This window comes from Pinus tabuliformis, chromosome 6 (genome assembly GCF_031772625.1).
Source record: "Pinus tabuliformis cultivar Carrire ecotype Pingquan chromosome 6, CPIR1, whole genome shotgun sequence".
In the NCBI taxonomy this organism is placed as follows: Eukaryota; Viridiplantae; Streptophyta; class Pinopsida; order Pinales; family Pinaceae; genus Pinus; species Pinus tabuliformis.
This window is the reverse complement of record NC_142292.1, coordinates 1,381,886,791-1,381,902,210: the sequence shown is the minus strand read 5'-3', so window position 1 is coordinate 1,381,902,210 and position 15,420 is coordinate 1,381,886,791. Positions and strand designations below refer to the sequence as shown.

At 39.0% G+C, this 15,420-nt stretch overlaps 1 protein-coding gene across 1 annotated transcript; it reads left to right on the top strand.

Annotated features, from left to right (window-relative positions):
- The first annotated feature begins 3,048 nt into the window (after positions 1–3,048).
- On the top strand, positions 3,049–4,508 carry LOC149263775 (uncharacterized). The gene is made up of 2 exons (XM_089390466.1): positions 3,049–4,324; positions 4,417–4,508. The coding sequence occupies exons 1-2, from the start codon at positions 3,049–3,051 to the stop codon at positions 4,506–4,508; spliced, it is 1,368 nt and encodes a 455-aa protein (XP_089246592.1).
- The last annotated feature ends 10,912 nt before the right edge of the window (positions 4,509–15,420 follow it).

The window sequence follows — 15,420 nt, the reverse complement described above, 5'->3', positions numbered from 1 at the left end:
GTTCTAAGTTCTTGGTTTTGAGCCATTTCATACACTTTTGGAGGGTGATCTGGGAGTCTCCAAAAATTGTTATATGTGTAATTCCTTTAGCTAGCACCAACCTTAATCCATGTCAAAACACATATTCTTCCACCTGGTTGTTTGTGGATACTTTGAGTCCCGAGGCAAATGTTTTTCTTATTTCTCCATCAGGTCTAAGGATTACCCCTCCACTCCAACCTCCCCCGTTAAGGTTTATAATATTAATGTTAGGATTTAATATATTAAACTTAGGGTTTATAATATTAATTTTAGTGTTTATAATCGTAGGGTTTAATATATTCATGTTTGGGTTTATAATTTAGGGTTTAATATATTAAACTTAGAGTTTTAATATTAATCTTAGGGTTTATGATCCTAGGGTTTAATATATTAAACTTAGGGTTTGATATATAAATATTTGGATTTATAATCTCAGGGTTTATAATATTATCATTTAAGGTTTATAATCCTAGAGTTTAATATATTAAACATGGGATTTATAATCTTAGGGTTTATAATATTAATCATACGGTTTATAATATTAATCTTAGGGTTTATAATCGTAGGATTTACAATATTAATTCTAGGGTTTAGAATATTAATCTTAAAATTTATAATCATATGATTTATAATTTTTATGGTTTACAATCACAAGCTTTAATATATTAAACCTAGGTTTTAATCTATTTATCGTAGGGTCTATAATATTATAAAATTAATCTTATGGTTTATAATATTAGGGTTTACAATATTGGTTTTAATAATAGTTTTATGTCTTGAGTTTAGTATTAAGATTTAACATAGAGTTTCCATATTAAATGAAACTTCCTCACTTAATTAAATACTTAACTTATCCTTACTAATATTAAAACGCTATACTAGAACCCAATACTAAAATTATAATTATATATTATTAATTTTAATATAATAATATTAATTTATTATAATTATAATATAATAATAATAATTTTTATAATTATCGTCCTAATATATTATAGATATAATATTAAAATATAATTATTATTTTCATATTAATATTTATTTAGGATAGGTAGCGGCGGGAACGAAGATGGAGCGCGTTCGTGAAGGTCTAGGCTAACCCTAGGGTTTTTTCTGAGCACTGCAGATTTCTGTCACGGCTCCGGTAACGCGCACTGTACACCCTAACTACTGCGGTCTACACCCGTCGCTATCTGATAACGACCTGTGGTAGGATGGATGATATTATGGAGACGGAAGCGGTAGACTATTCTGAGGAGCCCTACCCGGATCGAGTCATTTTTGATAACCCTAGTTTCACTCCCGCCCCTCCGATTGACACATCTTCGCCGTTGGCTGCCCCGGAACCGCCTCATCACTCTCCCGTCGTATCCTTGCCGCGGCACAGTCCTGTCCCCCCCCCCCTCTCATCGGGTCTCATTCTATCGAATCTCCGAGTTTCGAGGTTCCTCCACTCTCTCTGGGCACCCTTCACATTCTATCCTCTCACACCCCTCCCTCGCCCTCCTTTGACCCGCTTTCATCATTTTTCACTGCTCCTTCTGTTAATCCTCCGGTTACTACAGCAGCTCATACCTCCGGTGCGGGAGCCCGTCCATCTGGGTGCTTCGAGACTCCTGCAGTCAAGGTTAAACCAGCTAAACATCTTCCCCAGGAAGGCGTACCAAACCCCCTGGTGGACCACCCGTCAGCTCCTCGTACCAGCAAAAGGAAGTCGAAGTGCATCAAGGCTACCTCAAAGGATATCACCATCAGGTTCGGTGAGACCTCGGCAATTGGCGAATTTGCAATCATGGCAGGCACTGTGTTGGTGGGGCATGTCCGGGGTCGTGCATATTCGGCCAACAGGCTGACTCAATGGGTAAAGGAGATTTGGGGAGGGTTGCTTATTGATCTGCCAGAAGTCCATGTTCTGCCAAGAGGTTGGTTCTCCCTACATTTCTCAAAGGAAAGTTACACGGACCTGGTACTGGCCAGGTACTGGCATATCGAGATGGCCCCGGTCCTTCTCAAGCGGTGGAGCCCTTTATTTGATCCAGAACGTGAACAAATTGGTGCAGGACCGATTTGGGTGCGCTTGCCGGGTTTACCGTTACAGTTCTGGGGCAAAGAAGTTTTCATCAGGATCGGAAATGCCCTGGGTACATATCTGGATCATGATCGTACCTTTGTGGAGTCAAGAAGCAGGACCCTCGCGCGTATATTGGTTCACTTGGATACCCGCGAGGGACTAGAGGAAAAGATAACCCTACAGTGGGGGAGATACATCAGAGTCCAGATACTGGACTACGAGGGGGTCCCGTTCCGTTGCAGGCGATGTCACAAGGTCGGACATCTTTTCAAAGACTGCCCCCTTAACCGGAAAGCAGAAGACTCCCCGAAGATCACTCCTGCACCTTCCAGGGCAAACTCGCCGGTCAACTCGCGCCCCATACCTACTGGTTCGACTCCGGTGGCAACCTCTCCGTCGGTTGATCCTGGACTTAGGCACTCTTCGCCGCCGCTGACCAGGGCTCGCTCTGCTGCTGAAGCTGCTATAGCTTCGGGTACTCCTCTGAACCCTCCTCTCTCATCTTTTGATCATATTTTTTCTGATGTTGGTGCCTCTGTCCAGACATCTTTGGCTCATTGTATCATGTCATCCCCTCCACTCATTGCCTCTACTGGCCCCTCATTGCTCTCTCCCTCTTCATCTTCTACCCCTAGGCCATCCTCCGAGGTCTCTCCTCCACATCAATACTTCCTTCGATCCAGATCCCACTCCAAAGATTTGCCGGTCCGCCAGTCTGGTCTTGGTATCACTTTACCCGGTGCTATCCCCCTGTCATCCAGAGGCAGGAAGTCCGATCTCTCCAAGGCTATTAAGAAAGCAGGGGCGGAGGTCGTCTCTGGTCATCAATCCACTATTGATGGGGTCCTTAGAGCAGGATATACCCTGCGCAGTGTTCCTCCATGAAGTGCTTATCCTTTAATTGCAGGGGTTTGGCTAGTGCCTCCAAGAAACTAGCCATGAAGTGACTCATTGAGATGGAGCCTATTGACATCATCCTGCTACAAGAAACTCTTTGCTCGGCCGACCAAATCTCCCATACCTTTCAATCCTTGACCCCGGGCTGGTCCTATGTAGCCCTAGATGCTACTGGCAGATCTGGGGGTCTGGCCATTGGATTCAACCCTCGTACCATTAGGGTTGAAGCATCCTGGGGGGGGACGGGATATTTGGGTTTAGACATTTTCTCAGCAGACCTGGGCATGAATCTCAGGATTGTGAATGTATATGCTCCCTGTATTCAAAGGGAACTATTTTGGCAGCGCTTATTACATCTCTCCCTCCTGGATTCTGAGCAGACAATTATCGGAGGAGACCTCAATTTTTCATTGGGATTCAGAGAATCATGGGGATCTGCGGCACAAATTGACTCTATCACCGATTATATGACTAATCTGTTAGAACAGACAAATTTTGTGGATATCCCCATGCATAAACTTCTTCCCACCTGGAGGAACAGGAGGGTGGGCGATGCAGCATTGGCCCGCAGACTTGACAGATTTATCATGAAAGATTCGCTCCTTCAACAGTTGCATCATTACAAGCAATGGGTGGGCACGGGAGGCATTTCGGATCACTCGCCTATATATCTGGAAATTCAAGGGCCTTTTAAGAAACCAAAAGCCCCTTTCAAATTCAATCACGTCTGGCTGAGAGACCCTTCATACATTAAGATGGTCTCAGAATACTGGACCACTCATCCCATTAATGGAGCAGAGTCCCTTGCAAAAGGGTTCTGCAAAAATCTCTCTGAGATCAAGCACCTCACCATTAACTGGGCCAGGGAAAAGCATGCTCGGGAAACTTCACAACTTACCCATATTGAATCTGAGTTGGGCTCATTACTCGATGAACGAAGTCTGGGATTCATTTCAGCAGAGGACAAGGCCCGATTGATAGAATTGGAAAATCAGAAGGCAACTATTCTAAAGGAGCGCGAGGAATCCCAGAGATTGAGGAGCAGAGCTATTTGGTTAAAAGCAGGGGATGACAACTTGAAGTTTTTTCATAGCTATGCTAAGGGCCGAAAGGTGTCCAATACCATTTGGAAGCTCCCTACTCCTGAGGGAGACACGGCTGACACTTTTAACAAGCTTGCCCACCTTGGCATCACACATTTCAGAAACCTCTATAAATGTCCTCGTGAAGCAAATCTGCCTGATATCATCAATGTAGCGGGACATTTTCCGAGATTTGTTAATGGGGATGATGCAGAAGAGCTAACTGCTCCGGTTACTTCTGGGGAGCTCGAAGGTACATTAAAATGGTTCAAAAAAGATAAGAGTCCAGGCCTAGATGGCTGGACCATTGAATTCTATCTGGCTTTTTATGAAATCCTGGGGCAGGATCTTCTGAATGTAGTGGAGGAGAGCAGAACATCGGGGTCCATTTATCACGCCATCAATTCGACCTTCATTGCCCTCATTCCAAAATCTGACTCCCCATCTTCCTTTGACGATTATAGGCCTATCTCCTTGTGCAACTGCCTTTATAAGATTATTTCCAAGATCATTGCTAATCGTCTCAGGCCGATTCTCTCCAGACATATTGCCCCACAACAATTTGCATTCCTCGAATCCAGACAGATACATGAAGCCATAGGTTCAGCACAAGAGGCCATCCATTCTATCTGGTCCAAGCATCTCAAAAGCATCATTCTCAAGATTGACCTGTCCAAAGCTTTCGACCGAGTCAGTTGGCTCTATATCAAGATGCTTCTTATCCATCTAGGATTCCCCCACATCTACATCACTTGGATAATGGCCTGTATTACATCTCCTTCCTTCAGTGTTCTCATCAATGGCTCGGCCTCTCATTTTTTCCACTCTGAAAGGGGGCTTAGGCAGGGCTGCCCTCTATCTCCACTACTCTTCCTGATTGTCATGGAAGGTCTCAGTCGTCTCATTGCCTCTGCCAAAAGGAATGGTGATATCTGCGGTCTCCGGATCTCGGATGATTGCTCTCTCACTCATCTCCTGTTTGTGGACGATGTGCTCATTCTGTTGGATGGCAGCATTCGGGACTCCAGAACATTTTCCAAGATTCTTCTTCTCTTCTCTTCTGCTTCGGGTATGCTCGCAAATCAAGCCAAATCCACTATCACTTTCACCCGCACATCCGTTCATGAATCCCAATTTTCTCATCGGGCATTTCCCTACAGCATTCACCCCCTGGATAGGGGCCTCAAATATCTGGGTTTCTGGCTAAAACCTACTTGCCAAAGAATTGCTGATTGGGTCTGGCTTGTCTCAAAGCTGGAGAAGAGACTGTCAGTATGGAGCTATAGATACTTATCAAGGGCAGGAAGACTGGTGCTTATTAAATCGGTCTTGGAGGCCACTCCGGTCTTTTGGATGGCACTTGCATGGATTCCCCGGAACATTCTTGCGCGTATAAAACAACTCTGCAACAGATACCTCTGGAACGGGAATCAGGATAAAAGATTATTTGCCTGGATAAGCTGGCAAAAGATAGCCCTACCAAAGAAATGGGGAGGATGGGGGCTCAAAGACCTTCCCCTTTTTGCACAAGCCCTTGCTACAAAAATGGGTTGGTCACTGGTGACTAGCCAGAATCTATGGGCTCATATTTCATACCACAAATACATCTGGCCACAGAGCATATTGGACTGGATCAGACTTCCAACGTGGCAGTCGACGGGATGCTCATCGGTATGGAAGGCACTGCTCCATACCCTTCCCCACATACGAGACAATTTGGTATGGAGGATCAACGATGGCTCGCTGGGTAGGATCGGGCAGGATCCGTGGATTGGTAGTGGGGGAAGACACATTCTTAATAGAGATCTCATCAGCACCTACACGCTCGAGAGATCAGGGTATTCGCGCACATTGCTGATCAGCAGAATTCAGACATTTTCTCTCAGGCATGGAAGTCAGCTCAACAACTCGACCTCCCTCCTCAATGGCATCGGGAATGGCATGAATTTACCTCAGCATTATCAAAATCGCACATAAGAATCAAACAGGGACCCGATGAATTAGTTTGGTGTTTGGCTGAGAACAGAATATACTCACCAAAGCCAGGCTACTGTTCTCTCATTCAGCATAAAAAACCTGAACAGTCTTTGCAATGGTGGCGAGATATTTGGAAGCTTACCGCCCCCCCCACGCACCAGACTTTTCTTCTGGTGTATTCTTAAGGACATAGTACCCACGGGAGAGCATCTTACTCATAGAGCGATTTACGGGCCATCCTGGTGTGTACTGTGCAAAGAGGCATCGGAATCAACAGAACATCTCTTTCTACACTGCACAACAATTTGCTCACTTTGGCAGAGAATTTCCACATCTATCAGCTCTGCTGGGATTTGGACTGGTCACGATATGCAAAGTGCTTGGGAAGATTGGTTTCGTAGACATACGGGTTCAAAGCTACAGAACCTTCCCTTACTGGTTAATTGGCATATCTGGAAGGCCCGAAATAGGTTCATCTTTGATAACATGGTTGTGTGTTGGCCGCGCATTGAGGCCGGCATTATCTCATCATTCAATGATTTTCCAGATCCTATTCCCCCCAGGGAGAGACGCATTCAACCACCCCCCATCATTGATAAATCTGTCCCCTGGGCTTTCTTTGATGGGGCCGCGAATCAAAATGGTTGTGGTGGTGGTTTCATACTCAACATCGATGAACACCATAGCTACAAAGTTAGGTTGGGGCTCGGTGCAGGCACAAACAACTTCGCGGAACTCATTACCCTCCGTCACTTATTACATTTCTCTTTGGGTCATCAGTGTCACAATCTTAACATTTTTGGGGATTCAAAGATTGTTGTAAATTGGTTCAATCATACAACCATTTGTCACATTCACACACTCAACAACATATTGCATGAAGTACATTCTTTCAAGGCTGCATTTAACTATATCTCTTGTATCCACATATACAGGGAACATAACTGCAGCGCTGATCAATTATCCAAGGAGGCCGCGCTACTACCCAGAGGAGAATGGTTAATACTGGAGCAGAGAGGGACTGAGGAATACCGCTATTATCACAGGCCATATATAGACCAGCTATATCAGAGGGACATTAGTCCCTGAACTAAAAATGGTTTTATTGTAAAGATCTGAAGTATAAATTTTGTAATCTTTTGATATATATAAACTGATAATGGACCCTGCGTGGTCATGTACAGGTTAAAATAGACTGATAGACTGATCTTTAAACAACAATTTTTTGTATTTTCAGTCAGATCACCCTGCGTGGTGTATCTGGACCGCACAGAACCCCACATGTTAGCACATGGATGGTACTGTTTACAGCATATGCTACAGCATTTACAATATGTAATTTTCTCTATATTAATGAAAATTACGGATTTTTCCAGTGGAAAAAAATATATATATCAATATTTATTTATTATATTTAATATTAATATTAAACTTTTTATCATAGACGTAATAATTATTAATTTGGTTGATATACACCTATAGGCATATTTTAGCCATATTTATTAATGTGGTTGTGCTTATATAGATAATATTATTTTATTTATTAAAAAATAATTAAAAAATGGTTAGTTATTTTGGATGATAAATAGTAAGAAAAATATTATGAGTGGTCTTTAAGTACGTCTTTTTGGAAAGTTTTTCGGTTTATTTTCCAATCTAATTTTTCTAGAATACAACAGGGATTCGTTGAAATCACAAGTTTGACCAGTGAACTCTTCACAATCGAAGTGCACCAGGGACGTTTAAGGGTTTTTAATCCATATATGAAATCAAAAAACCAATTTAAACAACACAAATCAAGATTTGCCACTATTTTTTTGTCGAATTCTCGCTAGAAATCCACCTAAAACTCCAAAAAGTCACACTTAAAGACTACTCCAAAATAAAAATAAAAAATTGTAAGTTGGTATTCTATTCATTAATTAAAAAAAGGAGTACATGACACCAAAACCCAGATGGTCTCACCCTGACCAGGTTTGTTGACCAATGCTAGTTGGGCATTACATACAAGCAAAAAAGAATAAGCAGTCTAGAGCCTGAAAGGCAAAAAGCACCAAAATACATTCAAAATAAACAAACAAATGTCATCATGCTTAATCATATGAAGTAAGAGAAGTTGGATTGTCTGGCCCGATCCCTAGAGGGGGGGAGGAGGGTGATACAAACATCTGACATGTTGTTCAAAATGAGCTAGCTAGGTTTCCATCTTTTCTACGGTTTGAGTGAGAAAATTCTACCCCTACCAAATCACCACCATTCTTTCATGGACTTTACATGAAAATATTATAGTTGATTAAGAATATCCATTACAACTTCATGTTCTTCCTTACAAGTCCTATCCTGCAACTCCAGAAGATCCTGCAGATATTTCACAAGATTTTGTTGAGCATTCAACGGACTAGAAGGGTCAGTATGCCCATGCCCAGTTGTCCCTTCGCTACCACGCCAACTTGCACACCCTCAGGTGCTGCCACCACGACTTTGAGCAGCCTGCGGCCACTTGCATCCATCACTCCCACACCACCTCGTGAGGGACTTGCACCACATTGCCCGCCAATTCCTAATACATGCCCCCTTTGAACCCACCCCCGCTTTGGCAATGATACCGGAAGGGGAATTTCAGCCTTCGTACATCTCGGAGCTAGCTTCATTGCGCACAAATAGAACCAAGCTAAAAACCTCCAAACCATCCCATAGAATATGCATGTCTTATGGAGGCACTCCCCGCCCACACTCAAACCTAACAAAAAACTAACCTCACGACAACCACCATACACAAATAAGCCAAACTCAGTCGAATTGGTGGATGAGAAAGCCTCAAACAAAATGGGATTCTCTACAGTTGAATCCCAACACCAAATTCGAAGTAAAAATGATGCAACGGAGCACAGCCGAAGCTTTAAACTTGGTGGAAACTCGAGCCCTGACAAACCCCCACTGAACAATAACACCCAAATTCCAGACATACACAAGCAGACACCAACATTTCAACTCAAACCTTCATCGAACCCTAACCAAGGAGAAAGGAACCCCAAAAAAACCAAGACCACCCTGCTCCCACAATAAAACCTCTCCACACTTAGCCCGAGCTGGGACATACTTTCTACAATAGTATTCACTATTCAAACCCAAAAAATAAGAACCATAATGCACTCCCGTAAAACAATAATCAACCCAGGCATAAACAAACCCAAAACACCACAGTGGTGGTACACATAGCATACACCACACACATGACCATCCAGACTTAAAAACTGCAAACCACACATCCGCAGAGTAAAGAGGGCGAGATCCAAGCCTACCTGCTTGATGAACAGCCCAAAGCCAACAAAGAAAACACAGATCACATGCTAGACCAACTTACCTCCCTCGAGCAACAAACTAGTTTCCCATTGATGCAAACCCCCCATAATTTCTAGTGCCTCAGCCTACACCAAAAATTTGCCTCCTCCAGAAGCTTGGAGCCCACCCTTGGGAAGAAAGCACTCTCCATTGAAAATTCTATTGTAGCACTTGCGTTCTCATAATAACCCGGATATCTCTCCACCTTCTGCATTAAGTTTATGGTTTTCCACAGTCTTTCCCATGTTACCTTATCGCAAGCTTGTGCGAACATGATTAATGTAACCAGATACACAACGCAAGAGGGTAGATCCTCTACCTTCATATCCTTCTATCATATGCAAACTGACATAGTCCATACGTCAGCAGTTGTACTTGCGCTTCCTCAAGACCAGGCACCGCCATCGAGGATACTCCAAAATATTATTACGTATATAAGTGTGTTTATTTTGGAATAAGGATTCAAGAATTTTAATTTAATTATCAATAATTATTAGATGGATGGTAGAGATTTAACCTACACATAATATTCTATAATATTCTTAGTAGTAATCACAAATTAAATATTTATATTTATGCTAAAATTAGTTATTTCATATCTCCCTTTTAATTAAATTGATCAATTAAAACCAGCCTAGATCCATCATAACTCTGGATCTACCAAGTGCCCAAAGGGATCAAATATCTTTTAACTCTAAAAGAGGTTTGCATCTCAAAAGATTTGATCCCTCTCTACAAAAACTGGTAGATCCAGAGTTATGATGGATCTCGGATGGTTTAATTTCCCTGTTTAAATAGAATATTTTCCACATGAATACGATGGATCAATACAATGGGTTCTCATAAATTTGCAACTCAAAATCCACCAGTTAATTCACCAAGTCAAGTTTACCTTAACTACCCTAATAACGATAATAATAATAATAATAATAACGACACAAAAAATTTATTTGTATTCCTTTAGTTTTTTTATTTTAATATCATGTTATTTTCATTTTTATTTATTTTGACTAAGTCAAAATGTTTACAAGACATGATATTACAACATCTCTTGCATACTGGTCTAGAGAGTGTTTCTCGATGCAAAAATATCATATGAACAAGTGTTATATGAAATGGTCAAGTAAGGGTAGAATGAGTGGTTGGGGTGGGTTGTTAAATCCCTCACCACTCGTGTTTGATTCCCCAAAATGACATGCTTAGCCTGTATTGATTACACTCAAGGAGTAGGCATCCCAAGGAGTTTTCACTTTGTTTGTGATCAATAAGGGATGTCTCAACTCTTGCTTAGTCATTGGATCATTCATAGGGGGCTTCACTAGGGGAGCAATACCATACCACATTACTTCATATTAGGGGATATATATTGACAAAAAAATAACATAATATATTGAGCATATAATAGGGGGTAAAGGGCTTTTATATTAATAGGTATGAAAAATGGAGCTCAAAGTTAATGAAACATTTTTAATGGATAAAAAATGTAATGAAAAAGTAAATACCTACAATATCTAGTGAAAGTAAGGTTTTTTTTAAATTGGGAAGGTGTATTGGGTTCGTTTTGGTAGGGGGTTAAATAGTGTGATTTTAGAGGTATTTTCCAATATGCAGTCAAATTAAGAGTATTGTTTAGTATGCCACGAACGCACATGCTTTGTTAAAGGTTCACTGAGTGAAGCCCTCACGGGATCACATTTCTGTTAAAAAAAGTCATATGAAATGAGATGATTTTTTGAGCATGTAGTATTGATAAGCCATGGTATTGTAACAAACATTGTTTACAATTATAAGTTAGTTAATTTATGATTTTTTTTAATTATTGGCAGTGTCAGATGTATCATGAGGTAAGTCTCTTTATGTATACTATGGATCGATACCTATTGATGCTTATTAACCATTTAAAATATATGACTTCATTAGGTATTTAGTTTCTATTAATCATTCTTGTTAAAGTAATTTCCATATAAATACTTATTTTTAAATTATAAATACATATTATTATTTTTTGAAAAATAAATGGTATAATATATAATGTTTATTTTTTATTTTGGTTTATGGTAAAATAAAATGGTATAATATATAAACGTTTATTTTTAATTTCAATTTATTGAAAATAAAAATGTATTTATCAACAAAAATAATATATTATTATTTTTTTATATCAAATACATATTAAATTTCTTTAATCAATAAAACAATTATATATATATATATATATATAAAAATTCTCGAAAGGATAGGTGGGGTGCTAATGATATACATGCATATCCTCACTCCTTATTCCTTATATGTGTGTATGTACTTTAATAACAAAACAATTAGATGACTAATTATTTTAAGCTACTATACAGTTGGGATATAAATCACATGTAACATATACCCACCTAGATATGTATATAGTTGCCTTAAGCATCAAATAAAAAGCAAACTCATTTTGGGAAATTAAGCTTGAATCAAACAAAAGTTTTATAACAATTTAGCATATCTATTTACCTGATAAACTTTTAATTTAGAGTTCATTTAAGTTCTATAACAATTTAGCACAATTATTCATCTATTTACATGATAAAATAAATTTTAATTTAGGGTTCATTTTTTTAATGAACATGAGACAAATTATTTTTAATGAGTTTTTATTTTAAATTACAATGGAAATTAATTTCAATCTTCACATAAGCTTTGATATACATTGGATTGTCCTATTTCCCTTTGGAATATTGTACTCTATAACTCTAATTGTTATTCATAACTCTAATTGTTATTCATTTTTTATGGTTGTGTGTGCTTTTTCATTTTTTTTGGCTCTAAAAAAGTAGTCATTATTAGTCTCTGCCTCCGGCATAGCAGGGACTATAGCAATCGATCGATTGTTGACTTCCTATTAATTCACTTTGACCAAATAATATTACCCGTACATTTGAGGTTCAAACCAATGTTTTAAATAAAATGTTCGGCTCTAAAAATATTTTATCCAATGTTTCTGTTTGGAGGTCTTATTGCCAGCCTCGCCTGCCCCGATGTGTTTTTAGTGTGGGCAAATTAATTTATCCTAAGTTTTCGAATTTGCAAAGTGTTGTGACAATTAATTTTATCCAAAGTCCAATTTGCTTGATGCTTATTAAAATTCTCATCTGTATCCAACTTGATGTCGATTAAACTTCTCCGAGCTTGGCATCATTAAAATTCTCTCTCTAGCTTGACATCTGGTTCTATGCGCTTTGTCCAACAAGCTGCCACATGTTCCACCTAGCACAATTCCAGCGCCCTTCCGCAGAGACCTTTCATCTCAGACTTCTAGTTTGCCATCTAGTTCTATGCGCTTTTCCCTTCCACAAAGACCTTTCATCTCAGACTTCTGGTTTGCCATCTAGTTCTATGCGCTTTGTTCAGCAAGCTGCGACATGTTCTACCACCCTTCTGCAGAGACCTTTCATCTCAAAATACATCTTGCAGATTTGTAATTCTCTACATCTTGCAGCTTTGTAATTCTATGATTTCTCTACTTTCTTTGTTGATTCATGCACTCCCATTCTGGACTCTTCATACATTAGTCATGAGAAGACTAGCTCCAAGTCCTGATGAATGGAAAAAATGAGGTAACATAAAAATGGTTAGAAATAACAAGATTCTTTCATCAAGTTTTTTACTGTAATTATTTAAGTTTGTTATGTGCACAAATTTTCCACACTTTTCGTTGTTTCCATTGAAATATTAGTTTTAAAACACATGCTTTCTTGGGAATTTAATTAGTTATACCTATATATTTCATGCAATTTTGGTCAATTGTTGTACTAGAAATATATTGCTCTGGCCTTTTAGACCTTTGTATATGTTATGTTCTGTCTTGGCTTTTTGAGATTTGATATTTTCTAGTTGGAGATGGCCTGCTACTTTACTATTGTTGTTTGTCACTGGTTTCTGCACCTTCACAACAATTTACACGCCATCAACTGCACTGCAAAAACTGTGTAATCATTAATATGAGCACTGCAATTGCCATGGAATTCATGGAGTTGATTCTTGTATTCTAAAGCTTCTGTTATCCTTTTGATACTAGGGTATTTTAAATTTTTTATAAAATACAAAATTAAGCCGCCCATCATTTCAAGGAGGTACTTATTCTTCAGGGCCTGTCTATTAGCTATAAACAAGTGTGGTATTTACTCAGTCTTCAAGCCCTCGCTATTAGCTATAAACAAGTTTTCACAGGTTTAGAATGAATCGATGGATATTAGGATTTCCATGGGTTTAAAGAGAAGAATTGATAGATGGATATCCGGAAGAGGCTTGGCAATAATTAGTTAGTTACATGTTATTAGTTAGTTACATTTGTTATGAATATTATGATTCTCTGTTTGTTTATAGGTTCTCCCTGATAATACCCCTCCAGAATTAACACGAAAATACCCCCTTCAGAATTAACACGAGAAGATCAACATACCTGGAGTGTGGTAGCAGAATTAAGACGAGAAGATTTGCATACCTGGAGTGTGGTGACTGCAGCAGCGATAGGTACCTCGGGACAACCTGGGGCTAATAATTAACTACAATTCGAAGAAGTTTCTCATACACTTATGTATGTTGCGTTGCACCTCAACATCATCCCTGTGAGTAAAAGACGAGACAATGAGGAAGTGGTCAATCTCATAATTACAACGCAGTTAAAGGAATAAAATCAATTATGGTTGATTTTCATGACATTATAGGCACCTCTAAATCTTGCAACATAGAACCACAAAACCACAGTTGGAATGTGTGCATCCCCACATCTAAATATTACAACACAAAAACACATAATACTAAGTTACCAAGCCCATTCCCTGGGTGGGATATGATTATTCAGCCTTGGATTGAAATAATATTTAGCAACTCTTCATGCTAAATAGAGTTCCCGGCAAGACAAAACTCTCTCTGAAATTGAGTTCTTTTAAAAAATTCTGCAAATAGTACATGCACCCTATGAAAAAGCATCATTGTGAAAAAAAAAAACACCACAGTAAAATTATTAACCATGAAAATATTTCTAGATTCATTAATGTTATTGCTATATCAAACACAATCCTAAGCAGTTTTGAGTATGAGATTCCTGGAAGTTTTCAGCTTAATGGAAATCAGGGCGGAGAAAGGGATTTAAGAATGTAATTATTTTCTTTCTTTTAATCCTGCAATTGCAATTGGTGGAAATAGAAATTGGTCGAAATAGGGTGTAGCATACGCAGGTTTCACTAGATTTCTACAGATTCTCCTTGCTTTGCATGCCCGCTCTGCTTACAATTACCATGGTGAAATAGGTGAAGTGATAGTAAATCCTCGTTCTGGCTTAAACAAAATTCATCTGAGCGATAAGACTTTTGTCAAACATTAAACAATAGAATTGAGATTTAGATACTCACATGTGGCGTAATGCATGTTTTGATGATTGCCACCTTCAACGTAATGCATGTTTTGATTAGTGCCACCTACCTGTCGCCTCTAATTCAGCTGGTGTGGATGCTTTCCATGAATGGCGGTTGTCACCTTACTATTATAATACCTGTAGGATACAGTGTGTATTATCGATTCGTTGTAGATGGTTAATGAGCGTTAAACATAAATTTCTTGTTGAGGTGTCTTACACGTAAAATTCATACACATATAACGAGGGTTGCATTACACGTAAAATTCATACACATATATCGAACGTTTCTTGGTGTCTGTTATTATTCTCTTCCCTAGAGTCTTGTTTTCTTCGTGTGTTAGATAAATAGGTGGTGTATCGTTTTGAAATTATTATCGAGTTTTTAAAGTGCTGTTATTTTCCATATTTTTAGTTTGAATTTATCGATACTTTCTAATTAATTTTTATATATTATTAATATAATATTTGTAACATTAATATATATATTTTATATATATGTGTCAGGTTGAAGTTAATAGATATGGTGGAACGTGCAAAGGAGAGAAATGCTAAAGTTCTGAAATTTAATCTCCGAAAATGTCTTATAACTGGAGGATTCGTGCAAGCTTTATCACAGTGTTATCACTGGATGG